The sequence below is a fragment of the Schistocerca serialis genome, chromosome 2 (assembly GCF_023864345.2).
Source record: "Schistocerca serialis cubense isolate TAMUIC-IGC-003099 chromosome 2, iqSchSeri2.2, whole genome shotgun sequence".
NCBI classification, from domain to species: Eukaryota; Metazoa; Arthropoda; class Insecta; order Orthoptera; family Acrididae; genus Schistocerca; species Schistocerca serialis.
In genome coordinates, this window is record NC_064639.1 from 389,025,219 (window position 1) to 389,047,388 (window position 22,170).

The 22,170-nt window shown below is 38.4% G+C and overlaps 1 protein-coding gene across 4 annotated transcripts in view; it reads right to left on the reverse strand.

The window, feature by feature from the left end:
- The window catches only part of LOC126457215 (ATP-binding cassette sub-family A member 7-like), a 594,847-nt gene that overhangs the window by 270,801 nt on the left and 301,876 nt on the right, over positions 1-22,170 (reverse strand). For all 4 annotated transcript variants that reach the window (XR_007585450.1, XM_050093334.1, XM_050093335.1 and 1 more), the window contains exons 24-27: positions 13,207-13,421; positions 5,590-5,626; positions 3,930-4,120; positions 3,774-3,846 (exon numbers count right to left, since the gene is read on the reverse strand). Coding sequence is in view for 3 of the 4 variants with exons in the window: in XM_050093334.1 (XP_049949291.1) it covers positions 3,774-3,846; positions 3,930-4,120; positions 5,590-5,626; positions 13,207-13,421 (516 nt within the window). In the remaining variant the exon portion in view is untranslated. The remainder of the gene's footprint in view (positions 1-3,773; positions 3,847-3,929; positions 4,121-5,589; positions 5,627-13,206; positions 13,422-22,170) is intronic.

Genomic DNA, 22,170 nt, shown 5'->3' on the forward strand with positions numbered 1-22,170 from the left:
AAACAAAAAGTAACATTAACTACAAATTCAAGCAATTAAAAACAAACTAGCAAACAGTTTCCCAAGGAATCCCAAAAGGTTCAATATTTGGTCCCTAACTGTTCCTCTTCTATGTACACGTTCTACCACTTGCTACTGATGTTCACTCATTTTTATTTGCCAATGATACATCAGTTCTAGCTGAAAATGAGCTATCTGACAGAATTGCACAAAGTGTCAAAAATATTATTTGATGTAGGTTCTGCCTTTTACACAAAAACACAGTTTTTTCTCTTGTTACCCAAACATGTTTTTGCACCTCTGTGGCATCATCAATGGGTTTTGTTTATTGAAAATGTGAGTTTACGTTACATGGGTTTGCAGGATCATCTGTCTGTCATCCTGCACTGACAGCTTGTCATGTTTTGTTATGACTGATCCTCCTCCTTTTGCGTTCTGAGGGCACTGCACACAAATACTGATGTACTTTGTGTAATTTCAGTTTTACAAACACCTTTCCATTTCGCAAAATGTGGTAAGCACAATACTGTGTGTCCTAACCGTGTCAGCTGATGGGGATAGGACACACAACAATATAGTGCTGCTTTATGAAAGGAAGTCACAACAATGGTCACTGTGCTGACAGTTGCTCGTGCTTAGTAATTCAGTCTTGTTCGAAACAAGCCTACTTCTTGACTCAAGGCACATGGCATAGCTATACAATCCTGCACAGCCCAGTGAACAGTAGATCTATCCTCCTTGGGCATAAGTTATATGGGCAATTGAGAACCTGCATGGCATTAAAGTGGCAACCCTATCAATCTGATATTCACATGACAGTCATGAGATCCTGACAAATGCAAGCACCAATATCATTGGACGATAAACTGCAGTCTCAACAAGCCAAGATCTTGTCAATGTTAAAATCTGACATGCACTGGGAGATGTTTCTGCTTCACACAACCCATAATGTGATCTCCCTAACAAGCAACATTCAAATGTAACTTCTGAATGAGAAACATGGCGTGTAATTTTCCCTGACTACAGAACATAGTCATCTCTACTCCTATCTACTTTGTATGGTTCTGCTGAAGTGCTAATCATTTGCAGACAAGCATGCAGTACACTTCATGCCAATTTGACATTTGTTGCATGCCACCTTCATGGTGTTGTAATTTAATGGCCAGCTGTGTACAACTGTTCCTTCTTATGAGATAAAATTATTAATTTATGAGTACTACTCTGTCTCATTAGCCATAATTTTATACGGGAGTGATTCCATGCTGATGCTACAAACTTTCAGGGAAGATGGTGAAATGTAAATGTAGCAATTTGAGGTGAGGGAAAGTGGTCTAGAAATGACAAGAGTTGAAAGTTATAAGTGAAAATTGTTCTGATGTCTCTGACAGTGGAATATATTTACCACTACTGTTGTTGCTAAGGTTGTAGGGCACACAACTTTCAGAGATGACAGTATGGACTAAAACAAGAAAAACATGTCCAGTTGACATGGGTTCTCAAATGCATACCTTAAGAACTACAGTCACTTATTCATCTTTGCTATTGTGAATATATATTAAAGACATTACTTATTAACAATTTCTTCTATCCTTCTATATCACAAATTACAGTAGTTTTTGAACAGAAATAATTAGTTATCTGAACAGGAAAAAAACTGTAAATGGCTCGCATGCAGCCACATACGTATTTTTTCATCTTATATCCTCCTCTCTCTCTCTCTCTCTCTCTCTCTCTCTCTCTCTCTCTCTCTCTATATATATATATATATATATATATATATATATATATATATATATATATATATATATATATAATGGAAGGAAACATTCCACGTGGGAAAAATTATATATAAAAACAAAGATGAGGTGACTTACCGAACAAAAGCGCTGGCAGGTCGATAGACACACAAACAAACACAAACATACACACAAAATTCAAGCTTTCGCAACAAACTGTTGCCTCATCAGGAAAGAGGGAAGGAGAGGGGAAGACGAAAGGAAGTGGGTTTTAAGGGAGAGGGTAAGGAGTCATTCCAATCCCGGGAGCGGAAAGACTTACCTTAGGGGGAAAAAAGGACAGGTATACACTCGCACACACGCACATATCCATCCACACATACAGACACAAGCAGACATATTTAAAGACCTGCCACTTTAAATATGTCTGCTTGTGTCTGTATGTGTGGATGGATATGTGCGTGTGTGCGAGTGTATACCTGTCCTTTTTTCCCCCTAAGGTAAGTCTTTCCGCTCCCGGGATTGGAATGACTCCTTACCCTCTCCCTTAAAACCCACTTCCTTTCGTCTTCCCCTCTCCTTCCCTCTTTCCTGATGAGGCAACAGTTTGTTGCGAAAGCTTGAATTTTGTGTGTATGTTTGTGTGTCTATCGACCTGCCAGCGCTTTTGTTCGGTAAGTCACCTCATCTTTGTTTTTATATATATATATATATATCTGTGTGTGTGTTTCACATTATAATTCTTATTGTGATCTACGGGACATGTAACTAACTAGCATGATGCAAAACACACCTATGTAACTTAGCAGAAACCTAGACTACCTTTAGTGCATGCTCAAAAAATGTAACTCTGCTATGTCTCTCAGATGTACTACAACCTCATTTGGGAGTACAGAGAGGTATAAAACTGCAAAGTAGGCTGTTGACATGGAATCTGCATGATTGAAAGACTCACATGATTGCTGCTCTTATATTTGCCACAATCGTACAAATGTAGTTTTTTATGCCACATAAGATCATAAACTACATAAGATTGTCATTTCAACATGCCCTGGACAGTAAAAATTATATTGAGCACAACCCAAACTACAAAAATTCAGGGAAACATCGGTACTCACAAGATGAATGAATGCCTATATCCTGTACTCCAAATATTATACTAAGTTTTCTGAAGTCTGGATGATACTATCACAATGATTGTGAGTCACGGCTGACAACAAACTTTCTAAAAGTGATGCAGAATGAGGAGATGTAAAATAGAAATATTTCAAATGAAACATGAATTTAATGAATGTCCAGCGACCTGTAAAACAAATTACATGCATTTTCAGTGGTGATAAACCAACCAGTTCCAGAATTCAGCACAGGACTTGTGGTACAATGCATACCAGTATAATAATATCACGGGGAATATTAACTGAGGAGTTACTTATTGTTTTTCGAAATCTGAAGGTTCTCAAAATAGTACATAAAAGTAAAGAAGAGTGGAAAATTTGTTTTGACATTACCACATTTTTACACTATCAGTGCTGATGTACTAGATGTGTGCTCCATAAAGACACTCAGCACAGTGATTGATGGATGTAGCTGAACTGATACACAGCAAAGGATCTCGAGCAGCATGAATAGCTCACCATTAACTTCCTACCATGCCTCCCTTCATCAGCAGATAGCACTGAGTTTAGTGCATTATTTACTTTTCCATGTGAAAGCATATGTGACATGTGAAGCTAGCAATTGCTTGTGGTGCCTTACCACTCAACTTTGAATACTCCATAAACAGTAATTTCTCACACAACATAGAACAAAACTTTGCACAATTAAAAAAAAATGTAGAATGGAAACAACAGTGCCATTGTACAGAACACTGTATATTAGGCTAAGGTTCGTAGGCATCTCAAACAAGTGAATATCAGTCCAAAGTAGCACATCACCTTGTGACTCATACTGCTACTCCCACAACCATCACGCCAATTGTGCATAGAGTAGTTTTTGTTCTTCAGTAATGAAGTAAAATATGAAACAAACAAAACTTGCCTTTCATGTACACACTGTCCTCAGGTTCAGTGAATGAATCAAAATCCTCATCTGTGCAAACATTCAGAAAAATCTGTAAAATAGAAGTTCAGAATGAATTTTAAAGCAAATTTATTGAAGAACTGTAAGACATTTGATCACAAAAATTCTACATACTTCTTCAAGTGATGTATCTCTTATTCCATAAGAACAGATTTTTAGTTGTTCCGACATTTCGTCCAGACTTCTTAACAATTCTTCAAATTTATCTGTGGCATATCGCTGAGGCAATATATAAACAAAACTTGATCCTAAGCTCTGAACCAAGTGTGCTGACTCTATTTTACTTTTTATGAATTCAGTTATGGCTGTAAGAACACATCAAAAATTTAATTATACAATAAAAATTGAAAGATATAAGAAAATAAAACAAAAGAAATCAGTGTGGAAGGATTACATGTTACTATTTTCCACTTTTAGACATTGTCACAGGGCAAACTATTCTGCACACTCTATTATTTTGTTTCACATTAGCATATTTTTTTCAGGACATTTCCCATTATGCCTAATATTTCAGTGTAAAAAATCTGTGGAACCCAATTTTAGATGTGTCTGGAAAGTAATAAAATACATTTTTCAAGGTAAGAAGCTAATCTTATTATTATAACCAATGTGAAGATTGTCTTAGGGATGTACAGCAAACTTTCGGATTATTAAAACTAAGCACTGCATAAACATTTAACAATAATTATCAGGCGTTAATATGATTATCATGCAGCTTCAAAGGAAGTATCTTAGGAGAAAAAATGGGAAATTAATCACACACCCAATTATTCATTTACTGGTAGCCAACACTAAGCTGTTTCTATGAACTCTCTCCTTACTTTCATTGTAAATATATTGTCTGATATGAGCAAGGAGGCACCTTATGACACTGTGTGTACCAGTACACCAATATTATACATCAACACAAGGAAATGTAACATTATGCAAGATGCTGGAAAGATCTGACGACTTTCTTAAGAAACTGGTAAGGGTTTCAAGGAACATGTTATCCATGTCAAAACCAGTGACAGTTTAACTGGTACATCTGTATGTAAAGAGCAATTGTTAATACTAAGCCACAATGTGAAAAAGTGCACTGACAGGTCACTTTCATACAGACGCAGCTCACATAATATTTAACACAGTTAAAATTATGGGAACAAATGTAAATGTATATTATTTATGTAGAGGGGAAGGGGATGGATTGCAACTGCGTACATACTGTTTTAAGGTGTAATATTGCCAATAATGCCACACAATCATTTTTTTTTCATCCATTATTGAAATGCAGAGTTCTACAGCAACAGGCTATATAGTTGTCTGCTAGCACCCTTATAATGGCTCTAATCAGCCATTGCTTTTACAAGTTACATGAGTATCTGGATTCAAGGACTGAAAATTCTTGCTAATAGCGTGATAAGTAATGTTTTTCATCGCAAACAAACCTCTACGTTTACATTGTGCAGGTAACTGTTATTACTTAAGAAAACCAGCATAGTAATGCAAGGAAGCAATCGGTAGTGTAAGCAGCACTGAGTTACTATTACTAATGAAGCAACACCCCACTTTTAAGTAGCACTTTGCCTTTTCTTATTATGTTAATATCTGTCTGTGTAAGCACAAATACTGTACAGCAGTGAATTAATGAGAGGATATCGAGAATGTTAATCCTCAAAAGTGGCATATTAAAATTCAAAATATTTTTAAGCTTCCCACCACTTCCTAGTAATATTCTTTTTTATTCATCTGTAAAATAAGTTGGTAGACTATAATCATAAGCATAGATACTTACTTGCATGAGCAACTTCTGTTCCAGCTTCCATAGTTTCCTTGAAATAAGATAGAGAGACAAAAAGTCAGAAAAAACAGATGCAATCAAAAGCAATCTCAAAACAATTCTTTAAAACTAAGATAAAATTAAAACAATTATCTGTACATTTTGTGAACAACTGAACAAGAAATAGTATTTAATTAAGTGCTGATAATCTTCTCAAAGTCTTCTTCTGAAGACTACAAAGTCATCTTCTGAAGACTTGAAGCCAGTGGAGACCACCACTAAAAACAATTTTTCTAGCAATTTCCAATTGTTTCACCGCACAAACCAATTGATTATTTCTTGAAAATAGCAAAAATAAAAATTTGCGTCACAGTACCCTGCCTTTAATGAAGACAGCCAGCCTATTCTACCTTCTACCTGATGTCTAGCTTCCTTCTTACTTCTCAGTTAACTGATCAGCTGCATAGAATGCTCTTTACCTTAGAAGGATCGTTCACACTCTGTACACAATCTCATTTTTTTATAAAAAAATCTACTCACCAAGTGAGGACATCAGAAAACTCACACACACAGAAAGGTTTAACTTTTTCACGCTTTTGGAGCAAGTGGTTCCTTCTTCTGGCAGAAGTGTTAAAGGGGAAGGAAGAGGGGTGAAGGAGAAAGACAGGAGAGGTTTAGGGAAAGGGGTACAGTTCATAAAAGTCACCCAAAACCCCAGGTCATGGGAGCCTTACCAGACAGGATGAGGAGGCAAGACTTATTGTTGGGAACTGATTGTTGAGTGGGGCCTGATTGTTGGTATGTCCTCAACAATCAGTTTTTCCTTCTGATCCCGTCTTGAAAGTCTCCCCTGACCTGGGGATTTGGGTGACTTTTCTGAACTGTACCCCTTTTGCTAAACCTCTCCAGTACTTTTCCTTCACTCCTCTTCCTTGCCCTTCAACTCCTCTACCAGAAGAAGGAGCCACTGGCTCCAAAAGCTTTTAAAAGTTAAACCTTCCAGTGTGTGTGTTCTCCTGCCGCCACTTGGTGAGCAGATTTTTTTCTCTACTCATTTACATTAACACAGCACAGTGTAAGCAGCAGAATGGTACAGTATTAATGTTGGGAACAAGTCAAGATGGTGTTTGTGTACAGCCAAGCAGATGGAAACAGCCGAGAGGCAGAACCTAGTCCTCCAAATCTGGTGTACGCAGAGTAGGCTGACTCCCTGCACGTTCGTCTGTCTGAAACGACCCATGATCACACAAACACCCAAAAAGAGCTTGAAATGTTGTGTGATGTTGTTGGTGTCTGTGAGGGTATTTGTTTTAGTATAGCTGTGCTGCCTCTCAACTGCCGTTTCCATCACTTGGCTGTATACAAACATCATCTCGGCTTCTTTCTGACATGAGTACTGGACCATTCTGCTGCTTACAGTATGCTCTGTCAATTACACTGCCTGCAACACATAAGAAACACATGGCAAGTTGTCAGAGAAACTTTTACTCATCAGCACCATCTACCATGGCAACAATCCATTTCCAGACACGTTCATAGAATCTTTTTTCCTCCATTAGAGTCCGTAATCTGTCCCTCCAGTTCGTATGTTTTATTAACAGTCACCCTTTATATGTGCTCTCCAGCTTGTTAAAGTGTTTATTTGGAAGCTAGCAAATTTTCATTCTCTTCTGTGGGTCTTGTGATGACTCAATGCTTCTACTATCTCGTGAGTGGTCTCATTTATGCTTAAACTGAATACTCAGTCAAAATGACATTGATAATTCTGTAGGACGAAGAGAGAAGAAACCATGGAGAAGTTTTGAGTACAATAACAACCTAATGTCAGTTCATTTGTTATATAAAAGCTATGAAGAGAGAGGAGATTATAGAATTTGTAAACTACAACTAAATGTTAGATGGAATTAGATCAATACAAAAAAATGTACAGAAATTAAAGGGAAAGAAAAAACTGGATTTGCCAGAATGTAAACAAATAGTTCAAACACCATGCATACTGCTGGGAATAAAACAAATTTATAAATACTGGACTAGCTGATTTTTCAAGAGACATGATGTACAGTATGACAAGGAAGAAAAATGCACAGGTAAACCCCACAGACATTGTATCAATCCCACCAGTGTGAGTGATCATTAATTGGTATGGAATTATAAGTTCTCAAAGCAAAGTTCTCTGTAAATAGTGGCATATTCCACTAGGTGAGGGAAGAGGATATGATGAAATGGAGAGATGTGGAAAGAAGATAATAAGAACGTCACAAGCAAATTACGGATATGATGTCAGCATATGAGAAATCTAATCACAATCAATAAACAATGGTAAATGATACTAGTGTCCATACTGTAGGACCATAACAATAAATTTCAGAGGGAGTTGCCCACCCTCAGAGTACACTCACAGCCCCCACAGCAGTCTTTCCAAACTAATTAAAGGAATTTTAGTATATCCATTAGGGCTTAAATAGAATCTGAGATGCAGCACTTCTAGACTTTGCAGAGTACAAGCTGTCTTCCTCATTCCAATTTTCCCATGTATTTTAGAAATTGAAAAAATATGTCCGTTTCAACGAATGTGTTCTGAAAACAGGAACGCTTTCGACAACTCATGAATCCATTTGATATAAAAATGTATTATGATGAGTAAGTTTGTAGTGTGTGCATTTTTAATGACATGATCAACATGAACATTGAGCTGAGACAGAACTAAAACATTCTATATGATGTGTATGACCACTGAAATCAATTACATACTTCAATAACATACCAACTGCAAACAAAGAAACAGAGTGAGAAGATAGGGACATGGAGCATATTAACTTTTAGTTCATAAATAATTCAGTAATCCTGTTCTTTCAAGTTATCTGCCATATACAAAACAGAACACCTTGAATGGCTAGAGATAGGACATTCATATTCACAGGACATGTAAATTAGTACATTCTACAGAAACGATTAGCATTTGAACCAGCAGGTTTAAGGTCAATATCACAGCACAACACCACTTGCAGGTAAAATGTGCCTGTGACTCTTATTGTTACTATAAACTGAAGATAATGGATCAGTGTGACTTGAGCAGATGTATAGGATGCCTCGCAGACATATATGCAAACCATACCTTCAAATCAGTGAGTTTGAAAGAGGACGCAAGGAAATTGCTACTCGTGGGACAAAGTATTTCAGCAGTGCAACAGGCATCAGCAGAATCATTCACAGAAGGATACTGAACATGACGAGATGGGACAGGTCAAACCACCTAGACCGGCCCCGAGAAGATCAACACCTCAACCGAATGGCGTTGCAGGACAGATCTGCATCCTCCTTGTCTCTAGCACAGCAGTGGAACAGAGTAATACATCATACATTATTGGAGATGACAGTCCATTGCCATTTATTATGGCATGGGTTACATGTGCGTTGTCCACTTCTCCACCTGCCTTTGATGAATGTACAGAAACATGCTAGATGTCAATGATGTATGGAGTGATATTTTCTATGACAGGATTGGCAACAGATAGTGTTTCCGGATGAATCTAGGTTCTGCTTGTTTGAAAATCATGGCCATATTTTGGTTCACAGCAGACATGGGCAGTGGCATCACAGCACCACCTCAGTGCCTCATGGTGTGGGGTGATATTGGCTACAACCACAAATCACAGTTGGTGCATGTCCATGGTAATGTGACCAGTGCAATGTAAGTTAATGACACCAGCAACCTGTAGCTATACTCTTTCTGCAAAAAACACCAGACGCCATCTTTCAGCACGACAATATGTCACCCTGAATGAACACATGCCTTCTTGGTGTCACAGGAAGTCAGCCTTTTGCCCAAGCCCACCAGATCACTAGACTTGTCACCTGAATGAAATTGAATCACCAGACTTGTCGCCAGTCAAAAATGTGAGAGATATGGTGAAATGATGAGTGCAGCACTGTGACCCAAAGCTGACCACCACAGATGGACTCCGGAACCAGGTGAATGCAGCCTAGATGGCTATACCACAGGATGCCATTCACGCCTTATATGCATCAATGCCATCGTGACGGAACAAATTATTGGGGCTCGTGGCAAACCCTGTGCCTACTAGGCAACTGGACACATACTGAACTGAGGTGCCTGAAATGCTAAATTTTTTGGCAGAACATACTAATGTACATGTCCTGTGAACATGAACTTTCTAACTCTAGTTGCACCCATCGTCTATGGGTAGTGTCTTTGATTAGTAATTAAAATGTCATCTTTGATTAGTAGTTAAAATGTTGTCTTTGATTAGTAATTCAAATGTCCTTGGTCCCTGGTTCGAAACCTGGCACCACTTAAATTTTGATTAAAAATCAGCACTGCCAGCTGAAAACTTCCGTCATAAGAAGTCACCCTCATTGTACCAATGGGCTTGACAAGGAGGGCAGAGGAGCAGACGGAGGTTCAGGGCACACCATCATCCTTAGAGTGGGTAACTGTCCCTAAAGGTAGGAGAACCAGCAATGATCAATAGCATGATGATGCAGAAGGCAATGGAAACCACTGTACATAATGTTTATCCACAGCACATGTCTCCTGGAATTGAAAAAGTGACATGATGATCTCCCCATTGGCATCTCTGGGAGGGGACTGCCAAGGGGGAGGTGAACATGAGAAAAAGATTGAATAACCAACAAAAAGATAACATTCTATGAGTTGGAGTGTGGAATATCAGAAGCTTGAATGTGGTAGGGAAGCTAAAAAATCTGAAATGGGAAATGCAAAGCCTCAATCTAGATGTAGCAGGGGCCAGTAAATTGAAATGGAAAGGAGACAAGGATTTCTGGTCAGATGAGTATTGGCTAATATCAACAGCAGCAGAAAGTTGTATAATGGGTGTAGGATTCATTATGAATAGGAAGGTAGGGCAAAGAGAGTGTGACTGTGAACAGTTCAGTGACAGGGTTGTTCTTATCAGAATCAACAGCAAACTTACACCAACAATGATAGTTCAGGTATACCTGACAATGTTGCAAGCTGAAGATGAAGTAATAGAGCTAGTGTATGAGGATACTGAAAGGGTAATACAATAAGTAAAGGGAGATGAAAATCTAATAGTCATGGAGGACTGGAATGCAGTAGAAAAAAGGTTACATAAGAATATGGGCTTGGGACAAGGAATGCGAGAGGAGAAAGACTAACTGAGCTCTGCAATAAATTTCAGCTGGTAATAGTGAATACTCTGTTCAAGAATCACAAGAGGAGAATGTATACTTGGAAAAGGCTGGGTAATACTGGAAGATTTCAGTTAGATTTCATCATGGTCGACAGAGATTTCGATATCAGGGACTCGATTGTAAAGCGTACCCAGGAGCAGATGTAGACTCAGATCACAATGTAGTAGTGATGAGGAGTAGGCTGAAGTCTCGGAGATTAGCCAGGAAGAATCAATATGCAAAGAAGTGGGATACAGAAGTACTCAGGAATGATGAGATACGTTTGAAGTTCACTAAGGCTATAGACACAGCAATTCGGTATAGCTCAGTAGACAGTACAGTAGAAGAGGAATGAACATCTCTAAAAAGGGCAATCACAGAAGTCGGGTACAAAGAAGGTATCTGCGAAGAAACTGAGGATAACAGAAGAAATACTTCAAATAATCGATGAAAGAAGGAAGGACAAAAATGTTCAGGGAAGTTCAGGAATACAGAAATACAAGTCACTGAGGAATGAAATAAATAGGAAGTGCAGGGAAGCTAAGATGAAATGGCTGCATGAAAAATGCGAAGAAATCGAAAAAGAAATGATTGGCAGTAGGACTTACTCTGCATATAGGAAAGTCAAAACAACCTTCAGTGAAATTAAATGCAAGGATGGTAACATTAAGAGTGCAACGGGAATTCCACTGTTAAATGCAGAGGAGAGAGTGGATAGGTGGAAATAGCACCTTGAATGATAGAAGATGAAACAAGGATCGATTTAGAAGAGTTGGGGGATCCAGTATTACAATCAGAATTTAAGAGAACTTTGGAGGACTTAAGATCAAATAAGGCAGATGGGGTAGATAACATTCCATCAGAATTTCTAAAATCATTTGGGGAAGTGGCAACAAAATGACTATTCATGTTCGTGTGTAGAATGTACGAGTCAGGCGACATACCAACTGACTTTAAAATATCATCTACAGAATTACGAAGACTGCAAGAGCTGACAAATGTAAAAATTTTGCACAATCAGCTTAACAGCTCATACTTCCAAGTTGCTGACATGAATAACATACAGAAGAATAGAAAACAAAATTTAGGATGCGTTAGGTGACAATCAGTTTGCTTTAGGAAAGGTAAAGGCACCAGAGAGGCAATTCTGATGTTGTGGTTGATATTGGAAGCAAGGCTAAAGAAAAATCAAGACCCGTTCATAGGATTTGTCGACCCAGAAAAAGCATTGGACAATGTAAAATGGTGCAAGATTGTTGAAATTATGAGAAAAATAGGGGTAAGCTAGAGGGAGAGATGGTTAATATAAAATATGAACAAAAGGCAAGAGGGAATAATACAAGTGAACAATAAGAACAAAGTGCTTGGATTAAAAAGGATGTAAGGCAGGGATGCAGTCTTTCACCTTTACTGTTCAATCTTTACATCAAAGAAGCAATGATAGAAATAAAAGGAAGGTTCAGGAGTGGAATTAAAATTCAAGGTGAAAGGATATCAATGATACGATTTGCTGATGACATTGCTAGCCTGAGAGAAAGTGAAGAAGAATTACATGATCTGCTGAATGGGATGAACAGTCTAATGAGTACAGAATATGGATTGAGAGCAAATCAAAGAAAGACAAAAGTAATGAGAAGTAGCAGAAATGAGAACAGCGAGAAACTTACATTAGGACTGATGGTCATGAAGTAGATGAAGTAAACTAATTCTACTACCTAAGCAGAAAAGTAATCAATGACGGATGGAGCAAAGAGGACATCAAAAGCAGACTATCACTGGCAAAAAGGGCACTCCTGACCAACAGATATCTACTAGTACCAAACATAGACCTTAATTTGAGAAAAAAATTTCTGAGAATGTACTTTTGGAGCACAGCATTGTATGGTAGTGAAATATGGGCTGTCAGAAAACCAGAACAGAAGAGAAACGAAGCATCTGAGATATGGTGTTATAGGCGAATGTTGAAAATTAGGTGGACTTATAAGGTAAGGAATGAGGAGGTTCTGTGCAGAATTGGAGAGAAAAGGAATATGTGGAAAACACTGGAAAAGGAGAAAGGACAGGATGCTAGAACATCTGTTAAAACATAAGGGAGTGATTTCCATAGTACTAGAGGGACCTTTAAAGGACAAAAACTGTAGAGGAAGGCACAGATTGGAATACAGTCAGCAAATAACTGAGGACGTAGGTTGCCAGTGCTACTCTGAGATGAAGAGTTTGGCACAGGAGAGGAATTCATGGCGGGCCGCATCAAACTAGTCAGAAGACTGATGACTCAAAAAATAAATAAATAAAATAAAAAACTCTAGTCATTCAAGGTGTTCCGTTTTTTCTGAACATGGGTGTAGTATACACCAGTGACCATAACTTATTTCAAAAATATATTTATACATGCGCTGAAATACAATCATGATAGTACAAGAAAAATTAATGTACCGCATAATTAAAGATACATACCACATCACTTGAATTGTGTGAACCAAAATTATTACCATGATCTCTTATACTTGAAGAGACAGTTTCCACAGTTAAATAATAACCTTTTCCAAATCTAGATTTCAAGAACAGACTAGATCCACAACAGCGCAGTGTTCCTTCACAAATGATAGCAATACGATCACCAAGAATATCTGCTTCATCCAGAAAATGTGTTGTCAGAATAATAGTTCGACCTAAAACACAAGACAATAATATCACCAAATCAATAACTTATTACTGTAATTAGAATGAATTGTCTATCCCTCCACTGATTGTTTGCATTTGAAAATTGCCTGAATAAAAACTCATTTCCTGCTACCTAAACACAATACTGGTTAATTGCAATTTATGCTATTAATTAAATTACAAAAGGTAAAAAATACTGCTTGACAAAAAAACTGAAGCACTCACAAGACATATGTGGGTGTCAATGTAGCTTCTTACATGCACACATCATATGTGAGCATGTAAACAACTACAGTTTCAATTCTGTTACAGATAAAACAGCTGCCACGATGTGTTTGTATTGTTCATGTTTAGTGTTGTTACCAGACTTCATGGAGTACATAAAAGGAGTGAACAACATCAGATGACGATGATGATTTTTCATTTAAGGAGCGCTCAACCGCACGGTTATCAGCGTCCATACAAATTCCCAATTGTTTCACTGTTCAGTTTCACCATTTTCCCAAATGGTGATGAAATGATTAGGACAACACAAACACCAGTCCCCAGCCAGAGAAAATCCCCAACCGTGCAGTGGAGTTGGACCCGGGACCCTGTGATCCAGAGGCAGCAAAGCTACCCACCATTAGGCCATGAGATCAGATGTTAAGTGAGCACTGTGAAGGACATGGAAATAACTCACACTCGTATGAGACAGCATTATTAACACATGACAGAGTTTGAAATGAGCCTCCCTGTGTATCTCCATTTGTGAGGCTGGTCAAATTGAGCAATATCCAGATATGTGGTGCATACAGATGTGGCAATGGCCTGATTCTGGACTGCATGGGGATACAAGGGAAGGCATATGCATTGTCAAGGTTCCTGTCAACCACCACAAGGGAAGATTGGTGCAGCGTGAAACAATCACATCTTAAGTCCTTCACATCTTCTCTTGCCATCTAAGAACAAGTAATGGACTCCCTGCAACATTCACTGTCATCCTGCACCATTGGTCAGGGACTAGCTGCAGTCATGCTAGGGAATCAGGGTCCTATGCATAGGCTGCCATTGCCATGATAACACCAAAGACTGTGTGTGGAGTGGTGCTGTGACCGGGCAACATGGACTGCTGATGATGGCATCACATTTTGCTTAGCAATGAATTGTGGCTCTGCACAACACCAAACAATCATCGTCAATGAGTACGGCAGCAAACTGGCATGAGATCAGATTCTTCCAATGTTTTGGAGTGTCATAGTGGTGTCAGCTCTGGTGTAATGGTGTGGCAAGCCATTGAGTACGACTTCAGGTCATGGTCGGTAATGATTGAGGGAACTCTGATGGCACAATGGTACGTCAGAGAGATCCTGTCCCCTCATGTGTTACCTCTCATGTGACAGTATCATGGTGCCATTTTTCAGTACTCATGACAATGCTCATCCATGCACAGTACATGTCTCTATGAACTGTCTGCATATGTTGAGGTGTTCACATTGTCAGGAAAATCCCCAGATCTGTCCCCTACAGAGCATGTGTGGGACCAGCTCAGATGTCAATGCTCTCTCAGTGACGGTATCCTGGAAACAGCAACTGTGGGCCAACTTGCCAATGAAATCAGTGCTGGATCCAGGTCATATGACAGTGCAAAATCACACTAATAAACAGGCTAATAAGTCAAGTTCTTCATAAATTTGACTCTACTTTGTAATCACTGAAATGACCTCACATACCCTCTCCCTCTAAAACCATGAAGTTTCATTTTGCTTCATCCTCTTCCCCTGGTTGCTGCTTAGGCAGTTTAATTGCCACAAATGCTTAAAGGAACTGTAGGAAGTGCTATGAACATTTTCAAATAAATATCTTAACATAGCAAAACTGTATCCTGGACTGCAAATCAAACCTGGTCTTTTAGCTTTTGTTGGTATTACTTTTGTAAATTAAGCTACTCAAATTCTCTCACATTCTAACACAGAGCTAAAATTAGACAGCACTCTATTCAACTTTCCAAAGTTTCAAATCAGGTCATGTGGCATGCCTGAATGGTGAAGTAGGTACGATCATTGCCCATGAAAGGCTAACAGCTTTATTTTGATGAAAGGCAAATAGTTTTACTTTGATAGTGAACACATTGCTGCAAAGTCTGAGAATGTCTCTTAAATTGTGGCTAAGTCATCCTCTGCCTTTCTCTCCTCTTCCTCCTCCTCCTTCTTATGTGTGCCAGTCTGACAAAATATGCAGAGAAACACTTGAAGACTGAAGATTTGAACTGAGCTGTAAAGCATGCTTGAATAGTCACTTGATAAAAACATGGCTTGAACAACATAGGGCACCTTGCTGTTCAGCACTCTAAACTACAAATCATCACCATCTTGAACAATGTAAAGTTCCCAGTACAGCACATAATTTTAATATGTTAGAAAGAATCCTTCAAATGTATTCCCCACCACACAGGAAAACATTCATTCTGGAATTTGAATGCAATTAAAAATGAGAAAGTGAGTAACAAAGTAAGAACACCTTTTGAAAATGACATGTTACATTCATTTTTCCTATTAAACTAGAGTACATAAAAATAAATTACAATTGACAATTATGAAGTAATGCCCCCATTTAGTATCTCATGAAATACTGCAATAACAAAAAAATTGACTATAGTGCAATATTTTTACCAATACACTGCTTAACTGAGTGATAACATGTTTGTCTTCCATGCTGTGGGCCTGGGTTCGATTCCTGGGCAGGCTGGAGATTTTCTTCACCCGTGGACTGAGTGTTGTATTAACGTTGTCGTCGTCGTCATCATCATCATCATCATCAACATCATCACCATCACCACCACTGACACACAAGTCGCCCAATGTGGCATCACCTGAAATAAGACTTGCAACCCGGTGCCCAAAATTCCCCGGACAGTGCCTCAAAGCCAACAATGCCACATGATCACTTCATTTCATTTCAGTTTTTCAGAAATGCCAGGATGTTCCACCAGTAAGAAGTAACACTGCAGTGTACAAGGTGTTTATAAAGAGTGTCCCTTCCTCTTAAATGAGATAACACTAATAAAAACTAGAAAAAAAGGTCTTGTACACACATGTTCGGAAAAAATACTCACTGTAGTAGGCAGTATTCCCATTGACATTCACTGCTCATTGGTTGTGTTTATATCTGTACTTAGTCCTCCTACTGTGATACTGTAGTCAGACATAGGCTTATAACATCAGCCACACACTATGTATCATTCTGATAATGTGCTCACGTCAGAATACAATTAGTGGTGCTGCGTATTGTGAACAACATTAACAGTAAAATGGATTCCTGTTATTCCACAGGGAAAATGGCATACATGATACTCTGCTATGGTTCAGCCAACAACATTAATCAACAGACACCCACCATGAATGACACACAACATTCTCTATGCCATATTACATCTGAAAAAAATTCAGCAGGTTGTTACAGCAACTTGCAGACAAGGGACTCTTTGCAAAGAGGATAAGGTACATGGTAGACCTTGCACAGTTCACCTATAAGATGTGGAGGAGCAAGAGAAGGGACGATTATGCTTGAAGAAAGACAACAGATGTAGTTTACGTACTGTGAGGCACCATATTCTTTTCTCTGTCTGTGACAACAGTAGTTAAGATAAAAACATCTGAATTTGGTTCAATTCTGTAGCTCAGTGATCAGCACGGCTAACTGCTGTGCAGGGGACCTGGGTTCAATTCAGGGTGTTATCAGGGTTATTTCCTTGGTGGGAGGACTGGAATGAGGTGCACTTTGCCTTGTGACACTGAGGAACTACCTGTCTAAGTAGTAATGATGCCAGGGCTGTTAACTCAGCAATAGCCATGACAGTGGTGTGCTGACCCTACATCCTTCCATACAGCATCTCATTGCCGACTGATTTCCCCCCCCCCCCCCCCTCCCCAATCTATGGCCAATGCTTCCTTCACCTGTCATTAACCCATTAGATTTTTGGTTTGAGAACGTTTAAAGGGACTGGTGTGCTCCACACTCATCAACAATATGCATATGTTACAGGAATTTGTTTCAGTGATACATACCACTCCATACAAGAGATGTGCTTCCCTATGTTACGTCTTCTTACTGACAAATGATGCTCACAACTAAAAATTATAAAATAACAAGCCATAGATAAAGACACATGTCTTTTGTGACAGTTTTATTTTTATTTTGCATGTGGTGAGCTGTATTGAGCGATGACACAAATCCTCTGCAAGTGACAGCCACCACTGTGTCCTAGTGAGAGGAAAGATCCGCTCAGACACACAAATAAGTATTCTATGGCTCACCGCCTTGTCCTGGAGATGTGCAGACTATCAAAGCACAGTTTTATCAACAATGAACCCTTATTGTGTGAGAAAGAATGTGAACTTTGAAATTTACCAAGATACTGTACGTGGAATGATGAAGATGGTCAAATAATGTAGCTCATGTAGAAGTATATGACAAAGAAGAGGTTGTATAATCTGCCAGGAAGTTTTGTATAATTTGTTAACGCTAAGTAATATGGTGAGTTATTTATAAAGATGTGATGTAGCGAAGATTTTGATTCTGGATATTAAAGTAATTACAGCGATGTTGTAAAAGTAATCTGATAGAGCAATGGTCACACAAAGGAAAATAAGATCATTAAGTTTCAACTAAATTTCATTAAGTTTCAACTATATTCTTCTACTTCTTTCATAATTTTTAAGTGTTTTCTGGTGTCTCTTATTGTCTTGATTGAGACATGGGCCACACAAAAATCTATGCTTCTAGATAATTACATTAATTGCACTGTTCTCTCTCTCTCTTAAACATACTACACTGAAGCTTCAATGAGTCATTCTTGTAATGATCAATATCTTCAATTTCCATTTACAAGATCTGGTTTCTTAACACAACACATTTTTACTCAAAATTATCATTCCCGACTATATTATATTGCTTCCTCATTTTTTTAAAACACTGATGTTGATGGAAAACAGTGTCGCATTCCATTGTTCAATTCTGACAGTTTCAAATTATTACCAGTGCTCATTCTTGCAAAAGGCCTAAAAGGGGGTGCTAAGAATCATAAATTGAGCTCCATGCTGTGAAAAAAGTAGTAATTATGATTTTCGGTGTGACAAATTATTTTAGAAAAAATGATGGAGTACATTATCTGTCCTTCTAAACCAGGCCCATCCAAGAATTGCGCCTGGCAAGCGCGACCACACTCCGCGGGCACGAGGCACTGTAGTTCAGCGCCACGTCCATGACTTTGTGTTGCTAGTGTCTGCATAGGAGGGAGAGAGATAGCTGTCACAGCACTGCTCTGTACAGGACTGTCCCACGGTAAGATCCAACAAAAACAAAATAACAGTGGAAGTGCAGCTCTGTAAAAGTGGTCAATGAACGGTTAAACAAGCAAATCATTTACTGTTTATGAAACAATTAGTGTTCGTGTGGCAGAATTACTACGCAAAGCTTTAAAAAACAATATCCAAAACAAGAATCGAACAACATCTTAGTAGTTTCCTGACCCACAGGTTGATTCTATTAGCATTGCACATGCACACTTATCTGTACAGTAGATGCCTTCTGAAAGATATATTAATTTCTTAAATGAACTAGTGTCATAAATATTCTAATTTAGAAATAATTTTATGTAAAGGATATAGTGTCTGATTCTTACTATTAGTAGTTACAAGTAAACAGCTTTCTGCATCCCTTTTCAGAGTTTAGACACCAGATCCTGGGTTTCCTGTTTTGTACACAATAATTTTAATTGACCAAGTTTGAAAATTTATTTAAAAAATAGAATTAAGGTTATAAAGACCTTTAATCCTTACAGTCAAAATTGTTAAAGAAGGCAATTAACATTTTACATGTTTTTCTTTTTCGAGGAAACGATTTTGTCTAGGTTTGGCAAAATATTGTGGGAGACTGCTAATCTCAAAGAAATAGTCAAATTTTTTTCGCTAAGTAGTGAACGGTTCTTAGTTTTAGCAAACCACATTGAAAGAACATTGGCCACATGCTTGTGCCAAAGAGGATACTTCCTCGTGGAAAAGAGCTGTAAAAGTCATCCAAAGTTTTATACATAAGAAAGCGGTCCTTCAGGCGGACATTGCACTGCAGGTCAATCAGTTCTAGTTGAAACACTTGTGAGACATCCTCTGCCAGAAGGGAAAACACGCAAACAACTATATCTAAGGCCGGCTGAAGCTCACTTATGTCCTAAAGTCTGTTTTCACACTCTTCTTGGAATTTGCAAATGATTAGAACATAATCTGAAAAATCCACATCATCTTTAATGCTGCCTAATGCAGGGAAGGGTATACAATGCTCCTCGCTCAACTGTTTTTCCAACAAAATAAGTTTTTTTGAAATGCTGGAATTGTCTGCACTAAATCAACAAGAGAGTGATTTTTGCCTTGGAGTGAAAGGTTCAAAATATTTAAATGACCAGTTAGAGCATTCAAAAAAGCCAAATTCACCAATATTCACCCAATTCTTTTGGATATCCTTTCATTTCCAAAAAGGTATTGATTTTGTTGCTCAAGATGAAAAAATGGTGAAGCACCTTCCCTCTGGTCATTCATCTTACTTCAGCATGGTGGGGGATCTCCAGGTATTCCTCTTCGATATCAGCCAGAAATTCTTTGAATTGGTGATGTGCGAGTCCATGTGAGTGAGTTAATTAACTGTTCGAACAACTGCATCTGTGACATTTTTTATGCTGACAACCGACAACCTTCGCACCAAGTGCCTCCTGGTGTGTGAGACAATGGACTGCCATGATAAGGAACAGCTGACTTCAGCCGTTTTTGACCTGACGTAACCTAGAAATCCAGTGCGTATCCCTCGTAGCGCAGGGGCTCCATCTGTTGTTACACTGGTCAGGCGTTCCCATTTTAAACCCACTGACTCAAACACATTTTCCACAGCTAGAAAAATATCCAAACCCACGGTTATGTCTTATAATGGCATAAGGTCGAGAAATTTTTTGGTGACAGGCAGATTGTCATTGACACCCCGAACGAATATGACGAGCTGAGATATGTCCACAGTGTCCGAGGACTCATAAAGAGCAATAGAAAATGAAACAAAGTTTGCTGCTCTCTCGACTAATTGCTGCTCCATATCTGAGACCATATCTTTGACTCGGTGAGCAACAGTCTGAGGCAAAAGAGTTATTTTTTCAAATTTTTCCGTGAGATTTTCTGGACAAATACAAGGCGCCATGTCAATCAGGCAGCCCTTCATGAGATTCTCACCTGCAAAGGGTTTCCCTGCTTTCGCAATTCTCAGCAAGCATTTGTACTTGTACTCAAACTATGCCAATCTGTTTCGTGCTCCTAAAATGGCAAAAAAAACCTTACAATTAATTTTGCACAATCCTGTTTTTTAAACACTTCTATCACTTTAACAATTAATTGTTTCATTCATTGAAACCCACATAAAAAACTAACAAAAAAAAGATTGGTTTTATGTGCATTTTCCCCAAGTTCCTCTGAAAAGCGGTCGTAGATGCTAGCAAGGACAGCAAAATGTGTTCGCAAAATAAATTTTTATCTATTGGAATATTTGCATTTTAATTTATTGAAAACATAGATCAAAATACAACATGTGTGTTCCCATCCATCAAAATACAAATACACAAGAACAAAGAATGACTCTCAATGACAGTTTGCTGTCCAATAGAGCATTTGTGATGGTTTTTCAGAAAGTGGCAAAAAATAACGCACCTGAAACTTTTTCTTACGTCTGTGCGAAGCGATGTAATGCAACCCAAATATAAAAATTATCCAAAACGAAATGTTCCTTTTTTTAAGTCTGTTGACTAATGGCTTTGTGTGTTGTATCATGTATCAATGCTTTTGACAGCTGTCTTCCGTATAAAGTGCACATATAGCTGCATGGCGAGGCACGGTGGGCGGACTGCACAGTTAGCTAAGCAACACAGCTCAGCCACGAATTCACTCACGGTGCTGGCCTCAGGCAATCACGGGCACTAGCGCCCCAGGCACACAGTTTGGACGTGCCTGTTCTAAACAATAAAAGATGATCGTGATATTTAACATTTTTTTGCATTAATAGTTATGTTTCAGACAGCTATTTTGGGAAAAATGGTCTCATAATAAGTGAAGGTAATGTGAGGTACATAGATGGGACAAAGAGCTTAGCATCTCCAACTGCTGTGGGCTGTTTATTCTTACAAATTGCAGCGTGAAGGTGTGTCGCATCCCGGGGAATGGTGCTCATGACAACAACAGTGTTACTGTAACAGCAAAAACAAAAGAATTTTTTTATGCTGTCATTCTGATAATATTCATTCTCTGGTTTTCCTTTGTCAATGCGTATTCATGATGTGGAGTCTAATGAGACGTGACTTAAGTAATCCAAGCACTTGTAATGTGATTGTATTATACTTGTCTGATGGGAGTTATTTGTTGATGTTAAAAGAAGATTGGCAACTGAAAAAAGAAATTTTCTTCATCGATACGTAGACTGGACAAGAATACAAGCTTTCTTTCATCCTCCACCATTGAAGACACAGTTATTTGGATCTAATTAGCAGGTCAGAATCATAATGAATTCAGCACATAGGTGACCACTGAAACTACAGTACATGTCATTTACTGATAAACCAAAAAGGCAAATAATCATTTCAGGCCTCTCTATAATAAAGATGATTTATTACTGGTGCAGCTGCCATTTAACATCAATGTTAGATATTTACACTGATGAAAAATGCACAGTGCAACATAATATGTACAGGATGGC